The sequence below is a fragment of the Felis catus genome, chromosome D4 (genome assembly GCF_018350175.1).
Source record: "Felis catus isolate Fca126 chromosome D4, F.catus_Fca126_mat1.0, whole genome shotgun sequence".
In the NCBI taxonomy this organism is placed as follows: domain Eukaryota; kingdom Metazoa; phylum Chordata; class Mammalia; order Carnivora; family Felidae; genus Felis; species Felis catus.
In genome coordinates, this window is record NC_058380.1 from 26,768,974 (window position 1) to 26,795,673 (window position 26,700).

At 38.1% G+C, this 26,700-nt stretch overlaps 1 protein-coding gene across 3 annotated transcripts in view; it reads left to right on the forward strand.

Moving 5' to 3' along the window:
* Positions 1-5,514: 5,514 nt before the first annotated feature.
* NAA35 (N-alpha-acetyltransferase 35, NatC auxiliary subunit) overlaps positions 5,515-26,700 on the forward strand; it is a 95,065-nt gene continuing 73,879 nt past the window's right edge. The window contains exons 1-6 of one of the 3 annotated variants that reach the window (XM_011288304.4): positions 5,515-5,652; positions 6,512-6,640; positions 17,863-17,896; positions 21,779-21,893; positions 22,944-23,018; positions 23,598-23,765. In XM_011288304.4, the coding sequence (XP_011286606.1) occupies positions 6,517-6,640; positions 17,863-17,896; positions 21,779-21,893; positions 22,944-23,018; positions 23,598-23,765 (516 nt within the window). In that variant the 5' untranslated portion in view covers positions 5,515-5,652; positions 6,512-6,516. Of the gene's footprint in view, positions 5,784-5,966; positions 6,103-6,511; positions 6,641-17,862; positions 17,897-21,778; positions 21,894-22,943; positions 23,019-23,597; positions 23,766-26,700 lie in introns of those variants that run through there. The other 2 variants (XM_023242227.2, XM_023242228.2) reach the window with 2 other exon arrangements.

Below are 26,700 nucleotides of genomic sequence, written 5' to 3' on the forward strand. Positions count from 1 at the left end.
TCCAAAGCACTTGTATATCAAAGCAAATTTCCCCATAAGAGATAATGGAAACTCCAATGATTTGTTCCACAACCCAAAAATATTCATATAAAAATGATTACAATACTGTAAGATAATACAAAATAATAAAGAAAATACTAAATAAAAAGAAAAATAAACAAATTAACCTGCACTTACCTTTGAAAACCTTCGTGGCTGGTGTGAGGGAGACAAGAGAGAGAGGAGGGTTATTATATAGGAAGATTTTCACTGTGACTAACAGTATCACTGTTACCTACTGGCTCAATGGAATCTTTCTTCTTTTTGTGCAACGTTAACAAGGAACCTATCCAATGACACTTGCTTTTGCCTCCTTTTGAGGATTTCTCAGAAATGTGCCATTGCATTGATGATCACCCACAATCCCACAGCAAGAGAGAGAAGAACCATTGGCTCAGTTGTGATCATGTAATGTTCAGCTTCACGTACTACTTGTTTTGCAAGACGTTGCTTGTTTATCAAGTTAAAATTTATTAGAAATGTTTGCCCATCTTGCAGACCACTCACAGAACAAGTTACTCACAATCCAAGGTTTTGCTGTACTTCTCTCTTGACACCATCCTCTTATGGCGTCTCAATTAAACCCATGGTACTAAATGACATCATTGTTGATAAATTTGACTAAAAAATACTTTCATGTAGCAAGAATAAAAGAACAACCAAAAGCAAAGTAAAAAGACATATGACACACTGGTTTAAAAAACTGCAACATAAATCCTTACAGAGTTAATAGTGAGAGCTTCTTAAAAGTAGAAAAGAAAATAACCAGTAATCTACAGGGAAAAAAAAGGCTAGAGATAGAAACAAAAAGATATAAAATTCACTTAAAAAGATAAAGAGACTTTCTACCTCATTTGTGATAAGAAAATGCATATTAAAACTATGCTGAGATACCATTTTTATCATGTAGCCATATGGCAAAACTCTAAAAGTTTGACCATACACTGTGTTGATGAGGCCATGGGAAAATGAGTGGTCTTGCATGTTGCTCGTGGACATTGAAAAAGGAACAAACTTGGGGCACCTGGATAGCTCAGTTGGTTGAGTGTCCAACTCTTGATTTCAGCCCAGGTCATGGTCTCGTGGTCATGGGATTGAACCCCGTATCGAGCTCTGCACTGGGCGTGGAGTCTGCTTAAGATTCTCTCTCTTTCACTCTGCTCCTCGCCCCTGCTCCTGCACTCACTCTGTCTATAAAATAAAAAATAAAATTTAAAATAATGTTAGAAAAAAAAGGAACAAATTTGGTAGAGGGGTATTTGGCAATATAAAATTACAAATGCATGTATACCTAGACCCCAAATTCTGTTTATGGGATACACTGGCAAAATTGCGAAGAGACATAGGCGCAGAGCTTCTCATGGTAATGCCATCTATAATGGTAAAACCTGGAAACAACCTAAATGTCCATCAACAGAGAGCTAGTTGAATAAATTATGGTACATTCACTCGGTGAAGTTGGGGATTATTTATTTATTTATTTATTTATTTTGAAGTGATCTCTACATCCAAAGTGGGACTCAAACTCATGACTCCGAGATCAAGAGTCAGATGCTCTTCCAACTGAGGTGTCCCTGGGACTCCACTTTTAGGCTATCAATCCAGGACACAACCATATCGGGAAAAAAGACATATACAATATACACACATGTGTTATCACCTTAATATTAAATTATGAAAACTGGATGTTTATTTGAAACTATTCTGTATTGAATTTTCTGTTACTTAAATGCTGTTAAACAAAACTACAGGACTAGTTAACAGTGGCAATAAGGGATGGATGGAAACAACTAATTAAAAATGTGTAAGAAAATGTATTTATAATGACACATTACAAGCATTTTACAGAGGATAATTATACATTATCCTCTAATACAGAAGTTTATTTTAACTTTTTAAATAACTTTTTATTGGACTTCTGTGTATCCTTTTACTTTTTTCTTTATACAGAGGTATAGTTGATACACAATATTACACTAATTTCAGGTATACAGCATAGTGATTCAACAAGTCTGTACATTATGCTATGCTCACCACAAATGTAGCTACCATCCGTTCTCATACAAAGCCATTAAAGGTATCATTGACTACATGCTGTACCTTTTCTACCTATGAATTATTCATTCCAAACTGGGAGGCTGTATCCACTGCCCTTCACCCATTTGGGCCATTCCCTTGCCCTCTCCCCTCTAGCAATTGAGAGTTTGTTCTCTGTGTTTATGGGTCTGTTTCTGCTTTCTATTTGTTTATGGTTTGTTTTTTAGATTCCACATGTAAGTGAAATCACATGGTATTTGTCTTTCTCCATCTGACATATTTCCCTTAGCATAATACCCTCTAGGTCCATCTATGTGGTCACAAATGATTACTATAGCTGGGTAATATTCCATTGTATGTGTGTGTGTGTGTGTGTGTGTGTGTGTGTGTGTGTGTGTGAGTATCACATCTTTATTCATTCATCTATAGATGGATACTTGGGCTGCTTTCATATCCTGGCTATTGTATAACTATGTATTCTTTTTTAAAAAATGTTTTAATGTTTATTTATTTTTGAGAGAGAGAGAGACAGAGTGTGAGTGGGGGGAGGGGCAGAGAGAGATGGAGACACAGAATCCAAAGCAGGCTCCAGGCTCCATGCTGTCAACACAGAGCCTGACGCAGGCCTCGAACTCACCAACCACGAGATCATGACCTGAGCCGAAGTCGGACACTTAACTGACTGAGCCACCCAGGTGTCCCTATACTGTGTATTCTTGAGATACATAAGACTTTTAAAAAGGAGAATTAAATACAATAGAACTAACTAAACTGATTTTACCTATACTTAATAAAAAAAATAATGCCATGTTTCTTTCTGTCACATGGAACAGTAGGGTATTTTTACTCTGTTTCCTTTTTTTGAAAGCATTTCTCTGAACTGCCTACAGGCTGTAGGACATCCTTAATTTATTTTATGTAGTGATAAAACTGGATACACTCAGACATAAAGGTCACTTTGGTAGCTCTGCTTTTATCAAACTGATGCTACACTGGTTCCTTGTATCAATATAAAATAATCATATCAAGCTAAATTTCCTTTCAATATTAATGTTTAAGCATGGAATACTTAGGATTTTATGAGTCAAGATTTAGTTTCATAGGAATTTGTTTCCAGCTGGCCAAATTGCTCATCTACTCTATATTTGTAGACATGTTTAGGTAGACAGACTATTTGTTGATCAATTACATTCATTTATTCATCATGTAGTTTATCTAATGTCTAAAATATTCATCATTTTTTAAGACTGTGAGGCATATGGGATGTCATCATAAATTAAGCCTCTCAGGGAAAATCATTTTTATATTTATTTATTTTTTTAAAAAAATATTTATTTTTTTGGAAAGCTCAATGGGGGAGGGGCAGAGAGAGAGAGAGAGAGGAACAGAGGATGTGAAGCAGGCTTTATGCTGACAGGCTTACAGGAGGAAACCCAGTGTGGGGCTGGAACTCAGGAACCACGAGATCATGGCATTAACCAAAGTCAGCTGCTCAACCAACTAAGCTACCCAAGTGCCCAGGGAAAATGGTTTTTAAAGAGGAGAGGTAATTAGAGCTTGTGAAAATTAACTTGAATTTCAGGTAAATTACAATTTTAGTAAAGAAGTTAAGAAAATCCTTTTTCATTTGGCTGCCTTGTTCTGGTGATTTTTTGTTGTTGTTTTGTTTTGTTTTGTTTTTGAGTTCTGAAGCAGTCTTATTTCAAAACATTGGTAGGGGGTTTTTGTTTTTCTGTTTTCTTGCTATATCAGTTTTTGTCACAATCTACACATGATACTGAATAACTCAGATGCAGTCAGTTCATCCTTTTCTAGATTTCTTATGGCCTCTGCAAAGTTCAGCAAATGGTTTTGGAGAAACAGTATAGATTTTCTTTATTGTAATTCTCCCCTACATTTTCATCCTCAGTGCCTTTAGTGAGAACCTACTACATGCCAACCACCACCCTAAGTGAGGTGGATATAATTTTGTTCAAAACTGGCAAAGCTCCTGCCATTATAAACCTTATTATTCTGTAAGAGACACAAAGATGTACTTTTTACTTTTTTAAAATGGCTACTGTATAGTGGCTACTATAATCAAGAAACAGAACATTTCTATCACCTCAAATCATCTAGCCCTATTCTAGTTAATCCTTCCTTGACATCTAGGCACTCAATGCTCTGTTTTGTCAGTATAAATTGCATTTTTATTTTTAAGAGTTTCATATAGGGGCGCCAGGGGGGCTCAGTCAGTTGAGTGTCTGACTTTGGCTCAGGTCATGACCTCGCAGTTCCATGAGTTCGAGCCCTGCGGCGGGCTTTCTGTTGACAGCTCAGAGCCTGGAGACTGCTTCAGATTCTGTGTCTCCCTCTCTCTCTGCCCTTTCCCCTCTCACGCTCTGTCTCTCTCTGTCTCTCAAAAATGAATAAACGTTAAAAAATTTTTTTAAAGTTTCATATAAATGGAATCATATTCTTTTGCTTATGCTTTTTATTTCCTTTGCTCAACATAATGTTTTTTTGCGATTCATGATTTTGCATGTCAAGTAGTTCACCCCTGTTTGTTGGTAATTACTATTCATTACATTGTATGGATGAGCGATAAGTTTATCCATTCACCAGTAGATGAACATATGGGTTTCCAGTTTTGGATTATTAAAAATGAAGCTATGAAATGTAAGGTACAAGAGGACACATATTTTCATATTCTTAAGAAAATACCTGGGAGTGGATTTGCTAGATCAAATGGTAAGTGTATGATCAATTTTCTGGTAAAAGACAAACTGTTAAAAGTGATTGTACCATTTTGCTTTCTCGTCGGCAACAGGAGAGGTCCAGTTGCTCCAAATCCTTGTCAACATTTGGTGTCGTCTTTTAAATTTTGGCCATTTTAATGGGAATTAAATTGGTGGTAAAGATGTGCTTCCTACTAGTGGAAGTCTACTTGCATAATCCCACTTTAAAACTGATCATTTTGTTAACTTTAAGAAAAACGTAAAATATTTACAAGTCTCAGAGAAAATGGCTTGACTCTAGATATTTCGTTTCTCTTTTCCCCCAAGAAACCTCCAGGCTCTCTAGGAAACATAAATCCTGTGTCAGGCAGCACTAGCTCGATGAAATTCACAGCCAGGCTCTTCCTGCGTGGCCACAACTGCTAAGGTCTACAAATATTGTCCTTGCTTTTTTCCCCCACCTTAGCGGTACCTTTCTAAAAATATCCCAGGGAGCCCGTCTGGGCCAGCTCTGAGACCACCCCCTCTGGCTCCACCCCTCATCGGGACCCGCCCACTGCCCGGGACTCGGCTTGAGGCAGAAGGAAGGTAGCTTCCGGTCTCGCGATTGGCTCTAATCCCGCGAGAAGAGAAGTCGGCTGCCGTCGGCGGCGGTGGTGAGGGAGGGGGTGTGGCCGGGGTATGCGAAGTCCCCAGGAGTGAGGGAGAGGGGGCGGGGTCGCGCGCACCCGGCGTACGCATGCGCGCACGCGGCCGGTCGGGCAGGGCTGAGGGGAGGGGGCGGCGGCGGCAGAGGCGGCGTCGTTATTTCCGCGGTTTGGACGGTGCGTGGCGGCGCGGGCGGCCACGGGAGAAGTAGGTAGGGACCGCCAGCGCAGAGCCATTGAAACTCCCTCCCTCCAGTGTCCTAGAGTCGCAGCCCCCCGTGCGTGTGGCAGACCCTGGGACGCCAGGTCACCCTGGGGCCCCGGCCATCCCGCCGCGCTTCAGGTAGGAGCTGGAGGCTCCCCCGAGTCCGCTGCCCGCCGAGGCCCGGGCCTTGCCGGGTGTTGCCAGGGCGACGACCCGGCACCGGGCGTGCCCGCCCTCCCGCGCGTCGACAGCTCTGCCCTTGCTTCCGTGCCCTGTGGGGCCGGGGCCGGGGCCGGGCCGGGCTGACCCGGGGAGGGCGGACGTGGGGCGGGTCCCCGCCTCAGGTGCGCCGCCACCCTGGGCCGGGTGGGTTGGACCCCGCGGGGCGCGCCCGCACTCCGTGCCCACCGTGCGAGGCTATGCGGGGGTCCAGGTCGGCCCAGAGAGTTCCGGCCAGGTGAGGGACCACCCTGACTTGAGTAGTTGCCTCATGGGCTCCCGGGCTGCAGGAGGGGACTGTGAAGAGTGTCTTGGCCATTTGTGGCCAGTGTGGAAAGTTGAAAGCTCTGGAGTTGGTTCTGTTGGGGCCAGTGGTGGGGCGGCTTGTGATTTTTCTTCTTAGATAGTGGAAGGCAAACTCTTAGAGCCCTGGTAGGTGCTGGACTATTAGTAAATGAACAGCGATAGTGTCCGTGTAAGATTTAGTTGCATTAAGGTATTTTTTTTCCAGTACCATGTTCAAACTCGGATGAGGTCTGGCAATTTAGTAAGACTTCCATCGAGTACTTCAGCAAACACACAAGGATTGCAAAAATACCCTTGCCTTGAAAGCCACAATCTCTTTTACACCAGTGTTAATTTTATAGGCATTATGGTCATGAAAGCTTCTGTAGAAGACGATGATTCAGGATGGGAGCTCAGTATACCAGAAAAGATGGAAAAAAGCAACACAAGCTGGGTGGACATAACCCAAGATTTTGAAGAAGCTTGTCGAGGTGAGTTTGAATTTTTGGATTAGAAGCTCAAAATCTGGGAAAAGATAAAATACAATCTTGATTGTGATTTGTGGACTAACTCATTAAATGTAAGGAAATCAACAGGTAAGTGTGCTTTATCAAGTTTGTTAACCACACGTATTCATTCTCTACCTTCTGATTTTAACTTTCATTCGAAGCCAGTCGGTATTTGATATCGCATGAAATACAGATGTTGAAGCCATTTCTTCAGTTTGTCTAGCTTTAAGTAACAGAGTGGAGAGTGCATGGCAGTAATTTCAAACTGTGGAAACATGAGTTGTATGGAACTAAAGATGTTAGTATTGTATGTTTGAGGTTTGTAAATGATCGAATCACATCATTCCCTGTTTAAGAGCCTTCAGTGGCTTCCTTTTCTGTGTAGAATAAAATCCGTATTCTGTCCCCATGGCCTGTATGGTCTGGTGCCTGCCTACCACTGACTTCGTTTTTGTACCACTGCCCCACTAGCCTCATTATGTTAGTCACAAGGTCCTTTTTATGTCATTAAGTACACCAAGGCAGTTTCCCTTTGGACGTCTGTATATTTCCTTTTCTATGTTTTAAACTCCTTTGCTTCCAGGTCTTCACGTAGCCAGCTCCTTAAATGTTACCTCTCCAGTGAGGATTTCTCAAAACAACCGGTCTAAGCAGAGTTAGCCCCATTCTCTTCTGTACAACTCCACCTCAGTTGAATTACTTGTTTTATTTTTATCGTAATGCTTAACCTACTGTCAGAAACCGTCATTTTCAGTTATTTCTTGTTTATTGTCAGCCTTCCCCACTGGAATGTAAGCTCTGTGAGTGCAGAGATCTTGGTGTAGCCCTAGCACACAGAACATTTCCTGGTACATTGTAATAGTTTAATAAATGCGTAGGCATAAATGACGAGAGAAATGAGCATACTTGTTGTCTGAGAGGAAGGAGCCTTGAGGAGAGACTGAAAAGTGAAAGAAACAAATGGTAGAGTGAGAGCTTGAATTTGAAGAGGATGAGATCAAGAACATGGTAGGGAAATTAACTTTTGGGTATAGAATAAGGACATACTGAGACAGGAGGAACTGAGGGTAGGATTGGTGAAGAAACATATTTCTAAGTGGATGGTGAGGCATGGTGGAGGGATGCACACCTGGACAGCTTCTGTTTCGTTACTGAATGAGTTAAGTTTCGCATGCTGGTGAGGAGGAGTGTTTAGTGCTCTTGAGAGGAAGAGTAGAGACTTGGAGCAGCTGAAGGTGGAAAGAGAGCCAGCTGAATATAAGCAAAATGATAAATCATGTGCCTGCCCATCCACTGTTTCGAGATACGTGTCCAGTTAAAGTATGCGTAAGTGAGATAGTGGAAAGAACATTACACTGGGACTAATTGGGGGACTGCTCATATCTGTGTATCCAAGGGAGAGAGAAAGAAGTCTAAGTTACAGTGTAATTGTACCTAGAGATCTTAAACTGTTAAGTGGATCATACTCATCATTTTGCACTGATTATTTATTTATTTACATTTATGTATTTTTGAGAGAGAGAGGCAGAGCACAAGTGGGGGAGGGGGAGAGAGGAGACACAGAATCCAAAGCAGCCTCCAGGCTCCGAGCCGTCAGCACAGAGCCCGAGGCAGGGCTTGAACTCACAAACCATGAGATCATGACCCGAGCTGAAGTCGGATGCCCAACTGACTGAGCCATCCAGGTGCCCCTGCACTAATTTTTTAAATGATCTATATTAGAGGGCTGTCATTCTGAACCTAAATGGGAAAGGTTTTATGAAGTTCGTAAGGCATGAGTTGGGCTTTAAAGGAGTGGTCGAGTTTCTATAAGTAGATGGGAGGGAATTATTCTAGACAGATGAACCATTACAGCCAGAGTTTAGTGAGAGTTTGATGTTTGAGGAAGAGTAAATAATTTTGCTGCTTCATGGAAGAAACCTTGAATAGGCAATATGGTTTAATACCTGTTTCAGTGGGGATTGAGAGGGGGTAGCATGTCATTTTGTTGCTAACCTCAAACCATTCTGTTAAATCTTCCATAATTAGCTCTTGCTTTGTCTCAGGAGGCACAGGTGTGAGGCATTCTTGAAACTAAAAAGTTAATGTAGATTTAGGACTTAAAGGCTGTTGGCAGTTCTTGAGCCTGTGGTATTAATAATTTGTTTTCTCTTCCTGAAATAATCAGATTCATGATGTCAATTTATTTTTGTATTTATTTAATGTTTGTTTATTTTTGAGAGAAAGAGAGCTCACGTGAGCATGTGCATGTGGGGGAGGGGCAGAGAGAGGGGAGAGAGAATCAGAAGCAGGCTCAAGGCTCCAAGCTGTCAGCACAGAGCCCGACGTGGGGCTCAAACCCATGAGTTTTGAGATTATGACCTGAGTTGAAGTTGGATGCTCAACCGACTGAGCCACCCAGGCGCCCCTCAGTTTATTTTTTAATAGAGTGTGTTGGGGGAGAGAAGCAAGGTAGAGGGAGAGAGAGGGAGAGAATCTCAAGTAGACTCCACACTTAGTGCACAGCCTGAGGGGGCTCGATCCCACAACCCCAGGATCAAAAGCGGGACACTCATCTGACTGAGCCAGCCAGGCACCCCCATGGCGTCAATTTAGTTTAGACTTCTAGCAACTTTCAGAAGACCAAATTTAAAACAAATATTCTTAATACCTTTTAACTGTTGTAGTGGTCTCTTCAGTAACACTGTGATGGCATTTGGCTAAACTATGGTGATTTATTTATTTTGGTACTGAGAAAACAATCTGCATAGTGATCACAGTGTTCTTCATGCACATTTCTACTTGTTCTTTTAGTGGCTCGTCAAAACTCCTCTGGATCAAATTGTAACTTTCATCACTTCCTTTATCTCCTATTAGGCGGAGGGCACACATTCCCTTGACATTTCCTGTATCTGACATCGAGGCCCTTGGCTTTTTTTCCCCTGAAATTATTTTGAATATATGGTGCCATTATTGTTACTTTGCCTGATATATAATATATTCATCTAAATAACACCTCTGAGCTTTGCTTCTCCAGGAAACTTTGCCGAATTCAAACCATCTCTGCGTCCTATAAAAAGCTTTTGATCTTCGTATTTCATTTGGTTGTCTAAAGTTAGGTGCTTTCTGAATATAAACAAACCCTCAATTTAGAAATTTCACTTAAACGCAGAAGATCATAAAATGTACGTTGCTCCTTCTACCTACCAGATTCCCTTCTTCCACACACTCTGTGGATAGCCAACAGCCTCTCCTAGGATGATGATACCTTCAGGTGTCTAGAACCCAGAGGTAATCCAAGGTTCGTTATCATTACTTCATCTTTTTGAGCTTTAGTGTAGAAAGACATGGGCCCTTCCTGTCATCCCATCTTCTTATGTCTTTGATGGCTTCACTCATTCGTCATTAGTCTGTCTTTCTCAGAGGCCCTGTTGTTTAAGGCCTCTTTTCCCGTCCACTTTCTTCAACTCTTGCCCATTACTTTTCTTCAGAAGACTCCTTTTATTGATTTCTCTTCCCTGTTTCAAAACCTACGATTCTTAAGCTTCTTTCTCTTCCTTTCTATATTGTCTTCTCTCATTTAGAACACTTGTAGGTGCCTAATATATATTTGTTTTAAGAATGAATGAATATATTAAGGCCGTGTTTCTTCAAATCAGAGTATCTGGATCTCCTACTTCAGAAGTTTTAGAACCCCTGCATTACATTAAATGGTATCATTTTGGGTGATTGCCTGAAACTAGCTTCATTATGAACATAAGATTGAGCACTGAAATTGTAGCAATACTTGATTATAAACCTCATTATCCAGTTGGTTTACAGTATGCTTCTGTAATCTTTTTAAAAAAAATTATCGAACTGATTATATAGCGTTTAACAATTATCGTAGAAAAAATATACACTCCTCCCTTGCTGAATTCATAAACCCCAATTTGAGAATCATTGTTCTAGGAATTTGCTGTTTGTTAGCACTTTATTCAAAGATAAAAAAAAAAAATGGATGGAAATTGTCTTGGTGAAAGATCTGGGCACCCTGTAAAATACTTTTTTTTCTTTAAGTGATTTTGATTTTGGAAATGAAAATTATGTTTTCCTTGTTCCATCCTATCAAGAGTGTTTTCAGTCGTAAGGCATGGGGACTGGGCAGCGCTGGTAATTGTGGGTCACTTGAGATCAGCAGTTTTCCACCAGGGATGATTTTGCCCCTCAAGGAACACTTGCCAGTGTCTTGCAATGTTTTTAGTTGTCACAGTGGGGGGGTGGACTGTTACTGGTGTCCAGCGGGTACACAGCAAAGATGCTGCACAGGGTAGCCCCCACAAAGAAGTAATTATTCTGCACAAAATGTCAATAGTACTGCATAGTTCACTCTCTTTAGATAACTTTCAAGAATGTTCAACTATCATTTAAGATCATTTAAGAATCTGACCCTGGATTCTTCAGGAAAGGAACATATGGATACTGGATGTCTTAACACCTCTAACAACTAGCATTAACATAGAGCAAGCAGTGGGAAGAGAGTGGGACCGTTGATACATTTTGAGGGCTCTTCTGCATTGTTGAATGCATCTATCAGATTTTCTTCTTAATCAGGTGGGTATTGTATATCCTCCTTTATGTTGGGAGGTTTGGTTAACAGGAGAGGTGTCCTCAGAACTCACCACTTTCCCTCTTTGAGGTGGTTATTCCAGTATTCATAATTATAGATAGCATGCTTCTATTGTTATTTCTTGATTCCTCGCACTCCCAATTTGAAATCACGTACGTACCTCTACCCTTATAGTTATAGCTACACTATGGATAAGCACATATTACCTATTGTGGAGTCAAAGAGTAAAGCTGTTATTTTTCCTTCCTGCACAGTTTTGTTATATACAAAAAACTCTTATTCAGAATCTTTGTATCATTAGTTCTACCTTAGATTGTTCATTTGCTTAAGCTCCTTAAGACATTCAGATACCTCAGACATCGTATTGTTTTTCATCTCTTTGAAGAAATTTCTCCTCGAGCCTCTTACTGCTCCAGTCTGAAGCTTTGTACATAGTGTGATCCTGAGATCATCAGCCTGGGGTTTCTTATTTTAATATAGATTAGACATCTTTTTTTTTTTTTAATTTTTTTTTACATTTATTTTTGAGAGACAGAGTAAGACAAAGTGAGAGTGAGGGAGGGGCAGAGAGAGAGGGAGACACAGGATCAGAAGCAGGCTCCAGGCTCTGAGCTGTCAGCACAGAGCCCTACGTGGGGCTCGAACCCACAGACCGTGAGATCATGACCTGAGCTGAAGTCGGACGCTCAACTGACTGAGCCACCCAGGCACCCCTAGATTAGACATCTTTTTTCTCCTTTTGAATAAAATGCATGGGAGATACAATTTTTTGAGGCTCTGGGTGTCTGAAAATATTTTTATTTTATCCTCCCACTTTATTGATAACATAGTGTGTCTGGATATCTTTAAGAATTTTGAGCGCATGACCCATTGATGTTTTTGCTCTGATTTTGCTATTAAGTAGTTTGATGACATTCTGATAACTGAGCTTTCCTATGTGACCTTTTAGAGTCTTCTGTTTGACCTCTTATATAGACCTCTCATAGTGGCTTGCCTGGTTGATGACTCTGGGGTCTTCTTACCTTGTCTGATCCTTCAGTTCTAAGAAACTTTCTTTAATTACTCTATTTCCCTTCCTTCCTTCCTTCCTTCCTTCCTTCCTTCCTTTCTTATTTTGTATTCTCCTTACAAAAGGATACTGTTTTTTGAATACTGAACCTTTCTTTGGGAGGTGCTTAGATCGTGAGAGTGGAGCCCACATGAATGGGTGTAGTTCCCTCTGATATTTGAGGTTACCATAGAAAGATGGCTATCTAGCAAGTAGACCCTCACCAGATATTTGCTGGTGCCTTAATCTTGGACTTCCCAGCCTCTAGAAGTGTGAGAAATCAATGTTTGTTGTTTATAGCTGTCCAGTTTATGGTATTTTTTGTTGCAATAGCCTGAATGGACTAAGACTCGCATCTTCCAAACCTACTGATTTTTTCTTTTCCACTGTAATGTTTTTAAGACTTCTTTTCTCAGAACAATTCCCCCCTCCCCTTTTTTTTAAGTAAAATGTCCTGGTTTTGTTTCAGGGTTGCACCGTTTTATCTCTCTAAGGATAATAGTTCTTTTGAATTTTCCTCTACATAGTGTCTTTCTGCCAACTTGCCTTTTTGTTTTTCAAGTTTGTTTCCTTTATATCTTTCATATTTAAGGATTACTTCAGATACCTAAGATTTCTTTGTTGTCTGAGGGTGGGAGACCAAAAGCCAGTGGGAAGCTCTGAATTTTTGAGTGGGACTTACTGGTGTGGACTTGACTGGTGCTGGTGCTCTGACTTGACTGCCTGTGATTTAATAGATAAGTGAAGGAAGAGATCTGGGGTTTTCACATACTCACTTAATGCCCCCTCTTTCCAGTGTTCTACCCTGGACTTCAGGTAACCTTATGTCCCTGGGGACGTTTTCCCCCTCTTCACAGAAAGTCTTCAGTGTTACGTGTGGGGAAGGGAGGGCAGTTGTCCTGCTCTGTACATTAGGACAGGGCTCTGCGCTGTCTGCTCAGTTCCATGTTTTAGCCTCCCTTTATCTGTACTTTTAGAGGCAAATGGTAAGTCATGTTTTGGGCTTTCTTCACTCCTGCTTTTTAGGATTCGGTTTTCTTGAGTTTGCTAAGAAACTACTTGTCTTTTTGTTTCCAAGTTGTACTATTACACTATTTCTGTACCTGTTTCTCTTCTTTGGAGTGTATACCTTTCTTAAAACACAAACACACACATACATACTTCCTTTGGTTGTTTTAATGAAATTTCTGGAGGGAATTAAAGGTAGTTGCCTGTGTTCAATTGGCCACCCTTACCCAGTGGTAAACCTCCGTCATTTTGTTTAAATATTACTATTACAGTGGTATTGGATTTCGGTTATATCATAGATTCAGTAGGGTATTCATAAGGATCCTAGCTGGGAACTTAACCATCATTTACAACGTTATGGGTAGAAATTTTATCAAAGATCTATAACGTCAGTTTACACATGATCTCATTTACAAGATGATAACGTATATGTATTTGCGTTGTCACATAGGTGCATGTTTTTCTTTTGCAAGATAACGTTTCATCCAAATGAGCATATGCTTCAATTGCTGCATACCTAAATTCCACCACAAGTTATGATTCATTGTTCATTTCCAAGGCAAAATGAATGATGTCTTCAGTAAAATGTTAGGAAATTCTGTGACCCACAAAGTTGAGTTAAATTTTCTCTCACAGCAGATCCATTCATACTTTATATGAGAGTGAGGATAAAAGAAAAAGACAATTGTCAAGGTAGTCAAAAAATTTGAATCATCAATTTTTCCTCATATCTAATTTTTTCCTTTGCTTGGAGTGGTTTAAGCTATGTGCTACTGTACCTATTTAAGGCTTTAACTTAAAAGTAGAAGTAACTACTTTTTAATCATTGTGTTAACTTAGTTCAGTGGTTTGGTGCATCTGTAATCCCTAGGATCATCAAGAACATTTCCCACAGCATGCAAGATCAAAACAATTTCTGTAGTAGTACTAAGATGTTAACTTGCCTTTTTGACTCTCATTCTCTTATTAGTAGTCCAGAGACTACATGATATGTTATGATGTCATTGCTCTGACTGCTAATGATAAATGTAAAACATTATCCTTCTCGCTAAGTCTTTTCAGAACTGCTGCATAGTTGGATAAGACCCAGACTACTCAGGTCTGTAGTGCTGTAGAAGAACATGATTCCGTGTCCAGGTGTTGATCATGTAGTAAAAGTGCTTGCACTCTGCTTAGTTGAGCAAATTTTCAAGCTTCCTGCCTATAGTTTACTGTGATCTGATTCCTGGTGTTCTAAGGGACCATACTGAGAGTCAGCTAGTTCAGCAGTTCATTTTACAGATAAGGAAACCAAGGCACAGAGTGACTTGGTTCAAGGTCTGTGGAGTGTTTTTCTTTTTAAGTTTGGTGAAGCTGTTTGGTACCCTAAATCTACCATAAGTATTTGATAAATTATTACAGCAGTTCTCAAATTTTTTGATTTTGGGACCCCATTATACTTTTAAAAATTATACCTTTACACTCAAAAATTGTGTTTCCATATGGATATGGATATAGATGTTCATTAAAACTTAAAACAAATTTTAAAAATACCTCCCAATTGATTTAAAAACAATTATAAACCCATTCCATGTTAATATGTCTTTTAATGAAAAATAAATTATTTTTCAAAAGAGAATAACTTCCAAGACTAGAGTTGTTTTATATTTTTGAAAATCTCTTTAATGTCAGCGTAATAGAGGGCATCTGAATTGCTAATCTGTCTGTATTTGTTGGAAGTATATGAGGTAAATCTGGCCTCACCAGATATATAGTTGAAAAACAGGAACCTTTTCAGATAATTGTGGATATACTTCTTTGATATTACAGTACAACAAAACTTGACAGGTGGTAGTTTCTTAAAGATGAGTTGTGATATGGAATCTGAAGATCTGTTATCAGTGGACTTTCCATTCTCTCTGTTACATTAAAATCCATTGGTGTGCCTTGAACTTGGAATGCTTAATTTTGGAACGTGTGTCTCCATTTGGAAAATATTGGTTCATTGACTTAAGCATATCTTCTAAATGCTGATATATAATACTGAAAAGCACATTTGTTAATATTACCACTATTATCAGAAAAGTCTTTTTTAATATTGGGAAGCTATCAGGTTCACAGTGGTAGATATGTTTCTCCAAATTCTAAGTTTTGCTTACAAGCTCGAATTTTATCATTGGCAACACAAAATTTCAGTTTTTCTTAAAGCAACAAACTCCTTTCCAAGAAAATGGCATATTCTTAAGTCTGAATAAGTATAGTTTGTCATTTGTTCTTTCAAGTAAAAATGGTGTTCCATTGTAATTGTGCAAGTGCTTTTCCTTACAATAACAGCTTACTTTGATATGCAGCAGACGTGTTTGTTTATATTTCCTATTTTGTCAAATAGAATATTTAAAAGATGTACTCAAAGATTGAGACTTAATCAGGTAAATCAGGACCAGCACTAGAATGAAGTGAGGCACCTAGGGTGGAAAACTTAAGAATTCACTACCTGAGGGGCACCTGGGTGGTTCAGTCAGTCCATCTCTTGATTTCATCTCATGGTTTGTGAGTTTGAGCCCCATATCCGGCTCTGTGTTGACAATGTGGAGCTTGCTTGGGATTCTCTCTCTCCCTGCCCGTCTCCTGTTCATGCTCTCCCTCTCTCCGTCTCAAAATAAGTAAACTTAAAAACAAAAACAACTCACTACCTGAAAGTGAGTTCATGCTTAAATTTCTCACAGGAAATGCTTCACTTGCTGCACCCTGGTCCCAGCCTTGAGATTAGTGATTTTACTGCTTCATCAAGGACTTAAGTGACATTTAAAAATGTCTTTTTAACTGCAAGTGCTTGGAGGTAAAAAAATACACTATTTAGCTTGGGGGCCACTGTCTTAATTTGTGGTGAAGCTAAAGCAGTGTAGCCCTCATTGCTTTTTTATTTTTCCCTTTATGCTGTTGCTCTTGTGTTATCAGTGCAGATGTCAATACAATGAAAAAGAAAATGTTTTAATATTACTGTGAAAGTAATTTTAATGTTACAGACACCTGCGTTCCCAGACCATCTGTGAGAACTGCTGTTATGTTCTGTCATACTATATTGTAGTTTTTGATATGCTTCTCATTGATTTATCTGTTTTGTTACCTGGAATTGTTAAAAATGAATGTTCTTTAACTTAAGATCAGTAGGAGGGGTACAGTTCGGAAAACTGGGGCTTTGCATCTTTTACCGGATTTGACCATCAATATTTAAGTTACTTAAAATGTTACAGTAGTAGTTCTCCCCTTCCCTGCACATTGGGATTTTACCTGTAGTGGTTTGAAACCATTGCAGAGGGGCCACCCCTAGAATTTAATTGGTTTAGGGGGCTGCTTGGATGTTGGGATTTTCACAGGGTCCAGAGTTGATACCAACATGAAGCCAAAGTTGAGAACTGCTTTATAGAGGATGAATACTGTTTTGATTAGCTGTTTACTCAGGTGTTTTCTACATTTAAATAAAATGGGATTTCCTTTTTTTCTTTTTTCTTTATATTTATATTTATTTTGGGGAGAGCACAAGCAGGGAAGGGACAAAGAGAGGGACAGAGGATCTGAAGCAGGCTCTGCACTGACAGGCTGACAGCATGAGCCCGATGTGGGGCTTAATTAATGAACGTGAGATCATGACGTGAGCTGAAGTCAGACGCTCAACCGACTGAAGTGCCCCTAAATAAAATGTAACTTTAAAAAGTAGTGCTTTTTTTTCCAACGTTTATTTATTTTTGGGACAGAGAGAGACAGAGCATGGACGGGGGAGGGGCAGAGAGAGAGGGAGACACAGAATCGGAAACAGGCTCCAGGCTCTGAGCCGTCAGCGCAGAGCCCGACGCGGGGCTCGAACTCACGGACCGCGAGATCGTGACCTGGCTGAAGTCGGACGCTTAACCGACTGCGCCACCCAGGCGCCCCTTTAAAAAGTAGCTTTGACACTGTTCCTGGGACAAAAAAAGGTTAGATTATGACCCCAAGCGATTTAAGAAACAACTTAAAAGTGGTAGGGGCACCTGGGTGGCTCAGTCGGTTAAGCGGCCGGCTTCAGCTCAGGTCACAATCTCGCGGTCCATGGGTTCAAGCCCCGCGTCGGGCTCTGTGCTGACGGCTCAGAGCCTGGAGCCTGTTTCAGATTCTGTGTCTCCCTCTCTCTGACCCTCCCCCGTTCATGCTCTGTCTCTCTCTGTCTCAAAAATAAATAAACGTTAAAAAAAAAAAAAAAGTGGTTTAAGAAAGTTTAAAAACAGCAGTCCTGTGAAAAAGCATAGTTGGGGGAAATTTACTAGTGATATTTTAAAATGAGGTTGGTAATTCTGATTGGATTTTTGTGGCCTGTGGTGGGTTGCTTGCTAATTATTAAAAGTTCAATTTATAGGGATTAAATATTCATCGTGTAGAAGGCATTATGTTAGTAATGGAGTAGAAATAATTTCTTAGAAAATGAAGTTTAAAGTAATGAAAGCCCACTTTTAAACAAAACTGTTTTGTTTCTTTTTTTTTCTTAGAATTAAAATTTAAAGATAAAGATGGTGTTATTCAAAGGATTTTTCTGTTTGTTTCTTTTAGAATTAAAGTTGGGAGAACTGCTTCATGATAAGCTGTAAGTATTTGAAATAGCATAGTTTAATATTTCTGGGGTTTTTTTGTGTGTGCAGTAGTATTCCTTGAGGCCTGGGTAATAACTACATTTCAAAGCTGTAAAAATAAAATGAATTAGAAATCTATTTTTAATCTTGGTGAGCTGTTTTGGGGCAGCTGACCTTAGTTATGATATGAAATGGTTGTACCTGGTAAAACTATGATTTATGGTCCTTTCTTTAAGAGTTAGATGTATAGGATATGGAATTTCTTGAGGAAAAGATACAGATTTTGTGTTATCTGTGATAGGCTGGTTGATGACCAACGATGAATGATTTAATGGCTGGATGAGAGAATCCTGGGAAAGGCGAAAAAAGGGAGATGCTTGATTTTATTTGTACTCTCGCAGATAACCTCAATTCCCGTACTACTATGGCCAGGCTCAATTTCAAAATTAGGAATGTGAAATGTTAAATCAGTTAATGGCCAAGATGGGACATTTGAGGAGCAGGAGTAGATCCTGAAATTTAATTTTTCTCAAACTAATGTGAATCAGAGACATCAAGGGTTTTTTAAAACACACATTGCTGGGCCCAACCCCCCAGAGTTCCTTCTTTAGGGCTGGTGTGGGACCCCGCAGAAGTTGAAGTTCCAACAAGTTCCCAGGTGAGGATGATGTGCTGATCCAGGGATCGACCACACTAAGAACCACTCTGGGTCATCCTTTTGGTGCTGCAGGCGGTTCTAGGAAAGATACAACGAAACCATACCACAAACAAATGCAGGAAAGAGTGTGACTCCTCACTGTGGAGCAAGATTTGAGAGAAGACAGCTGAAGAGGGACCAAGTGGTCTTCATTTCCCCAAGGTTTTAGGCTCAGCCCAGGAAACATGATTGTCAGCAGCCTCCCCTGAACACCTATTAAAGTTATATTCTTGTAATTTATCTCTCCCTTAGCTGTCTTGTATTTTCTCCCTACTATGCAATCTTCTAACATATATGTAACTTTTTATCTTTACTGTTTGTTTCCTTTCTCTGGACTCTCGGCAGGCAAATTTGTTTTGTTCAGTTGAACCTAGAACCGCGTCCAGCATATATTAGGTGCTCAGCATTTGTTGAATGAATGGAGAAATCCTAATTTAATGCTGCTATAATTTCTGTAGAGCGTTTACTAATTAGGCAAGTACTTCACAGGTCTAGGGTTTTAATTGTGCCATTAAAAACTTGTTTTTAGTTGTTCTCTTGTAAGTAATGGATACTTTGTTTTAAACGAATTCAAACATTAGAGATGAAGCAAAAATTTCCCATTGTACTGCCCCCACGTCCCCCATGCTTACTCTTTGCTCAGATATCATCACTATTATGAGATTGTTGCATGTCCTTTTGGACCTATAAAATATATATATGAATAAAATCTGTAAAAATAGTTGATTATAAATTCCTGTCTGCAGTATGTATTATTTTGAAAATTCTTTTCCCATTCAGTGTATCTCGGAGATCTTTCCATGTTAGTATATAAGCTATACCTCGTTCATTTTAACTGTTGCTTTGTATTTTACAGTGACTATACCATAATTTATTCTGCAGTATCCCTATTGGTGGACATTTAGATTGCAACATGGGAACATGGGATTAGTAACATGGGAAAATTGAAGACATTTAATTTATACAAACCTCTTTGTATGCATGTGCAAATATATTTTAGGATGGAAGCCTAGAAATCAAATGACTGGATTTTAATAGGTTCAGCCAAACTTTACTAAAAAAAAGTCTGTATCAGTCTCCCACCAACAGTATATGAGAGTAAACTAGGTATATTTTTTAAGCTTTCTGAGTGGCCAAAGCAATTCCTCATTGTTTTGTTTTGCATTGCCTGATTACATTTGAATTTGAGCAGCTTTTCACTTTTATTATAAATAGACACTTTTTTCTTTTGTGAATTGTCCATTTGTGTCCTTTGCCTCCTTTTTTTTTTTAATTTTTTTTTAAGTGTCTGTTTATTTTTGAGAGAGAGACAGAATGTGAGTGGGTTAGGAGTAGAGAGACAGGGAGACACAGAATCCGAAGCAGACTCCAGGCTCTGAGCTCTCAGCACAGAGCCCGACGTGAGGCTTGAACTCACAAGCTGCGAGATCATGACCTGAGCCGAAGTTGGATGCTCCACTGACTGAGCCAGCCAGGCGCCCCTGTCCTTTGCCTCTTTTTCTTTGGACTAGTTGCCTTATTTGTTGTATGAGTCAGTTGTATTCTGGATAACAACTTTTTAAAAATTACCTATATTAAAAATACCCTTTCTAGATAATTATGGTGTTTTAACTATGGTTTATTATCATTGCATATAAATTTAAAATATTTACACAATTGCATACATCAGCTTCTCCTTTTATAGTTTTTTGAAATTATTGAAAATCTTTTTTTTGTTCAGAAATTCAAAAATTATTGAAATCTTTTGTTTGTTTGCTTGTTTTAGGTATAGAACTTAAATCTGCCTGGGTTTACTTTTTAAAATTGTGTGAATCAAAGATTTCACATTTTCCAGATGGTTAGCCACTTGTTTCAGCAGTATTTATTGATTAATCCACTATTTTTCATTACTTTGAAATTCTGTCTTTATCATATAGAATTCCTACAGAAATGTGGGTTTAGACTGTTTTCTATTGATCTGTGTGTTCTAGAATGTTTGTAATTATTATGTCTTATAGTATCTTTGATATTTGGTGAATACTGTTTTTGTTGAAAGAATTCTCTTCCATTTTTGCATATTTTCTGTTTTGGCTTGGCAAGCTCTTTGAAAAATACTATTTGGGTTTTGATTAGCATAGTTTAGAGTTGTTTTCAATAATAACATACTCATCTTGTCAGATTATCTTGAAGCATTGAGAGATTTGAGGGATTGAAGGGAAGAGTTTGTCTCCTTAAAGCTGGTTTTAATGTCTTGCTGCTTTTCTAAGAGGAAATGATGTATTGTAACAAGGTAATGTCTTTATTTTCCTGGTAGTCTAATAGCTTAGACTAAGCAAAATGTGAAGTCAGTAGCTTGATCACCTGTCAGACTTTCTTTTAAGCTTTTCTTGTTCCTGTCCCATTTTTTAAGGCATATCTGTTAATGATATACTCACTAACCAGTCCACAGTGCACCACAACTATCTGTTTATATGGCTAATAAGCCATAAATACCAGATACAAGTTAACACGACTCCTGGATTATTTTTCATTATGTTACTGCCAGAACTTCAGGCATTGTAGATGGTAATGTGCTGCATTATTCCTATTATTCAAGATATAAAGAAAATAAATCAAAAATTACATTTGGTAATGATTATTCCAGTACAACTTTCTAAATATTAAGTAGAGAAAACCATTTAAAGAAGGCAAAGTGAAATCCATTATAGATCAGTTGATCTTTTTTCCAAAATTTCTAATGTGCAACCTTTTTAAAGGAAACACAAAAAACAACTTTTGTTTTTTCACCTGCACAGTGTATGCAAATAATTTGACCACTACGTAGAATTTTTATGTTAAAATAAGATTATTTAATTTTTTTAATTTAAAAATTTTTTTTTCTTTTTTTTTTTTGCGAGAGAGTTACATACATGCATAAGCCAGAAATGAGTAGAGGAAGAGAGAGAATCCTAATCAGGCTCCATGCCCAGTGTAGAGCCCGACAGTGGGGCTCAATCTCACAACCCTGAGATTATGACCTGAGCTGGACATTTAACTGACTGAGCCACCCAGGTGCCCCAGAGGGAGATTATTTAATTGAAATAGAAGTGTTAGCAAATTGGGAAGACTAAATATATAGAACACTATGTATTTAAAGTACTATAATTATTATATCATTGAGGGAATCTAGGTAAACTTACTGGTTCAAAACAATTTGTGGGGTCAATTTTTTTGTTTGCAGATTTGGTCTTTTTGAAGCCATGTCTGCCATTGAAATGATGGATCCCAAGATGGATGCTGGCATGATTGGAAACCAAGTTAATCGAAAAGTTCTCAATTTTGAACAAGCTATCAAGGTAAATACCATTGTGCTTTTTGTTTTATCATTTGTTATTCCACATGTTAAAACAGTGCCCATCAAACTTGGCATATTAAAATACAATTTTTTTACAAGCATCTCAGGTACATAAACAAAACTTAGTTACAAGCTTTAGTTATCTTTTTTTTTTTTGAAGTCTGTAAATTGTTCAAAGGTCTTCATTACAAGCTGGCACTAAATTTGTGTGTGTGTTTACTAATTTTTTAAAGCATTTCAGTATATATTCAAATACCAGGGTAGTTGGTTAAGCGGTTAAGTTTTATATATTAACACACTAAGCAGAATGCTTGTGGTTGTGAATTTGAAATTCATTCTGTGAGGATTGACTTAGAAATTCATTCACAGTTGCCACAGAGTTTAATTTTGCATATTTTATGAAGAAAGATTTGCTAAATAAATGGATATTTAAATAAAATTTACAAGTAGTAAAATTAATCACCTTAAGGGAAGGGTTTTTTAAAAATTTTTTTATTTTTATTTTTGAGAGAGAGAGCGAGCACAAGTCAGGGAGGGGCAGAGAGAGAGGGAGACACATAATCCGAAGCAGGCTCCACGCTCTGAACTGTCTGCACAGAGCCCGATGTGGGGCTTGAACGCATGAACCGTGAGACCGTGACCTGAGCTAAAGTCGGATGCTCAACCAACTGAGCCACCCAGGCACCCCAAGGGAAGGGTTTTTAAAAATGTTTACTTTTCTGAGTACTTTTGATCCATTAAAATGATTCATATTTATTAATGCTTAAAACTAATTTGAACTGTGTTTTTAAATACTTGTTTAACTTTTTGTTTATAAAGGCCTTTATTCTTTTCAAATTAACAGGCTTTGATTTTTTTGTATTAAAGATCTATTTAAGATATATTTCAAGAATACAGAGTTAATTAGGCATTTTAGTTTTTATCAGATGATGATATAGTTCTAGAATTATTATTTTTTAAGCATTTAATTCTTGGAGGCCAAAATGCTACTGGACATAGAAACTATAACTTTTATAAAAACTTCTCATATGTCATATTTCTCCTCTTTTAGGATGGCACCATTAAAATTAAAGACCTCACCTTGCCTGAATTGATAGGAATAATGGATACTTGTTTTTGCTGTTTGGTAAGAGTACACTTGGTTAATCTAAAAACTGTGACTTCCTAGAAAGTTCCCTCTGGTTGGGAGAATTGAATTAGAGAAGAGAGGTAGGAAAACCATTGTGCAGTTTCTTGCAGTAATCTAGGGGAGGTGTGATGCTCTTGACTAAGTTAATAATAGGATGAAAAAGGAGAGTTAAAGGAGTGGCTAAGCACCTGGTTAGTTCTAAAATTGTGAATTCCCTACTTAATGGATTTTTATTGACTCCACTGTGGAATTGATTGCTTTTAGATTCTATGTAAGGTGGCATTCTAATTTCATTAGTCTCCAAATATATTGCACACTGAATGCTGTATAAGAATGTTTCCCTTAGATAGCTAATCATATTTATGGTGTATGATTTTTGAAAGACTTTAGTCAGTGAAAGTGAATTGTAATTCTTCTGTCTTTTCTTAGCTTCCTTTTAATCATCTTTGAAATCCTGTGGTTAATTATATATTTATTTGGGTCTGTGGCTTTCTAGCCCTTGACTGTCGTATCTATTTAGACTTTGCAGACCCTCTGTGTCATCTTAAACATATACATTCTTTTACTTCTTTATAGATAACCTGGCTAGAAGGCCATTCCTTGGCACAGACAGTATTCACGTGCCTTTACATTCATAATCCAGACTTTATAGAAGATCCTGCCATGAAAGCTTTTGCTCTGGGAATTCTGAAAATCTGTGACATTGCAAGGGAAAAAGTAAATAAAGCTGCTGTTTTTGAAGAGGTAAGATTTTGTAATATAAGAATTCCTGAAACTCATTGACCACTTTATTTATTGTGATGTATTTAAATGATTATATGATACATGTTTTTATTGATACATGTAGTTAAAAACAGTTTTTAAAAGTGATGCTATGCTGTTTACAGATATATTGACTGAAATCATCCAGTTCTAAGAAAAACCTTTCATCTTAGTATATGTTCGTTCTGTTGGTACCATTCATTGAGTATCCACTATGTGCTGAGAGAGTACTTTGCTCTGAATATTATGGGGATTCACAAAGACTATGAAGACACAGCCTCAAGTCTCTTAAAAATTATAACACAGAAGTGTTGTACTTTCAGTTTTTGGATAATAGGGAGCTAAGGAAAACAAAGGTATGAAAAATATTTCAGGATATAAATATTTTCTTCCAGTTTATACTAAGTACCTTGCCCTTAGGAAGTGTTTTAAGTTTTAGACATAGAAAGATTTTTTTTCTCCTTATGAGAAATTTTATGGAGAAATGTGATAGTATTTAAAATTATTGATAAGTAATTATTTTTTTAATTCTTCCTTTTGTTGAAACTTGTTTCTTTTTAACACTGTTACTAATCCAAAATAAATATTTTAGTCTCCTACAGTGGTTCAGTGTATACAATGTATAGCTTTTCTAAATTTATATATGTGAGAATAATAAATATATAGCTAATATGATCACATTTAAATATATGGCTTGTGAGTTGTCTATGAAATACTGCCTACTTTTATACACTTATTTGTTACTTAACTACCTATTTTAATTGCTGTGGGTATCATTATGGAATATCTTACACATTTGAGTGAAAATTTTAAAAAGATTAAGTTAATGAGAAGAGATACACAAATTATTAAATACTTACATTCTCAACGTATGCCCAAAAGGACATCAGAAATCCTAGTCCTAGGGCAGAGAAAGGATTCATTTAGCAAATAGTTGGTTAGTCGGACAGTTGGTTAGCACCCTTGAGAATTAACTTATCATCATTTTATATCTGCCTTAATCTTTTGGGTTGTTGTAACAACAGAAGTTTATTTCTCATATTTCTGGAGGCTGAGAAGTCCACAATCAGGGTACCAGCGGCTTCAGTGTCTGGTGAAGGCCTGACTACTGGTTCATAGTTGGCCATCTTTTCACTGTGTCCTCACATGGCAGAAAGTGTAAGGGAGATCTCTGGGATCTCTTTTACAAGGGCACTGGTCCCATTCATAGGGCTCTACTCTCATGGCCTGATCATCTCTCAGAAGGCGCCCCACCACCAGATACCATCACATTGGGTGTTAGGACTTAACAGGAATTTTGGAGGGACACAAACATTCAGTCTATAACAACATCAAAATAAATTGCAGATCAATTAAATATTTTAAGTGTAAAAAGTTGTTAAAAGTCAGAAAATAGTTTACAGAAAATAAAATGGCCTTTAAACATGAGAAAAGATACATAAGAGAAATGTAGATTAAAACTGAGGTGCCTTTTTTTACCCATTATTGGCAAAGATTAGAAATTTCTTATACTATGTCGATGAGGGTGAGAAACAGGTACTTTCGTGCTGTGTGTGTGAGAGAGAGATGAACAGTCATTTCTCTCTTTTTAATCTTTTTTTAAGAAAACCTTTTTATTTGGAAATAATTTCAAATTATCAGAAGTTATAGTAACCACACAAAGAACACCATATATCTCTCACCTTGATTCAGCTGCTATTAATGAATTGTTCCAATTGAATTACTTCTTCAGTTTCTGTTGTGTATGAATATACATGTTTATGTATTTTTTTCCCCCCCGAACCGTTGGAGACTAAGTTGCATACATTTTGAAGTTCTCCCTCCAAACATCTCTCAGTGTGCATCTCCTAAGAAAGAAGCACTTTCATACACAGCTACAGCACAGTTATCAACTTCAGTGAATCTGTAGTAACAGTCCATTCTCTGTATTCTGTTCCTCTCAGGTGACCCAGCATTGTCCTTCTTTGCATTTTTACCCTATACTACAGGTTCCAGTCTAGGATCATGTCCTGCATTTGGTTGCCTATCTTTTTAGTCTCTTTAATCCACAGAAGTTCCTCAGCCTTTTTTTTTGTCTCCATACCATGGATAATTTTGGAGAACACAGGCCTCTCCTGGTTTGCCTTTTTTCATGGAATGTTCCTCACTTAGGATTTGTGTGTTTTTCCTCATGATTACATTTAGATTAAGCAATCCTGGCTGGAATACAACAAAAGTAATATTGTGCCTTCCTTCCATACAGTGTCCATCGGCCCCCTCAGTGGTGATGTTATTTTGTTCCAAGGTGTTTTCTGATTACTGTATGGTTAGTTTTTAGCCTGGCATATAATAAGCAATCTGTAGGGAAGCTCTTTAAGATCATGGAAATATCCTGCTCATTAAAACCTATCCCCTAGATTTAGCATCCATCAATACTTGCTTGGTTTAATCTTCACTGTAAAATGATGATTTTCTAAGTTTAGCATGCCCTCCACATTTGTTAGTAAGGACTCAGGTTTCCAGTGTAAGCAAGACTCATATGTTTTTATGGTGTCATAAATTCACACAACTGTTTTAAAGAACAATTAGTAATATTAATGTAAGTTAAAATGTGTATGACTTATCTCCGCAGTTTCACTTTTAAGAATTCTACAAATAGATCTGTGCTGTGCACAAAGACTTGTATGCAAGGACATTAATTGTAGTTTTGTTTGTAGTAACTAAGGTCTAGAAACTATCTTAATGTCCATCAACAGGAGACTCATTAAGTGATGCTACCTTCATACAGTTGGGTATTGTGCCTCCTTTTAAAGGAGGTAGGTTTATGTATACAAGTAAGATTAGGTCTCCAAAATAAAGTAAAATAAGTCAGGTGTAGAAAAGTATGTAGTAGGTTACTCCCATTTTATTTTCTTTTTTTAAAATGGGAGGTATTTAT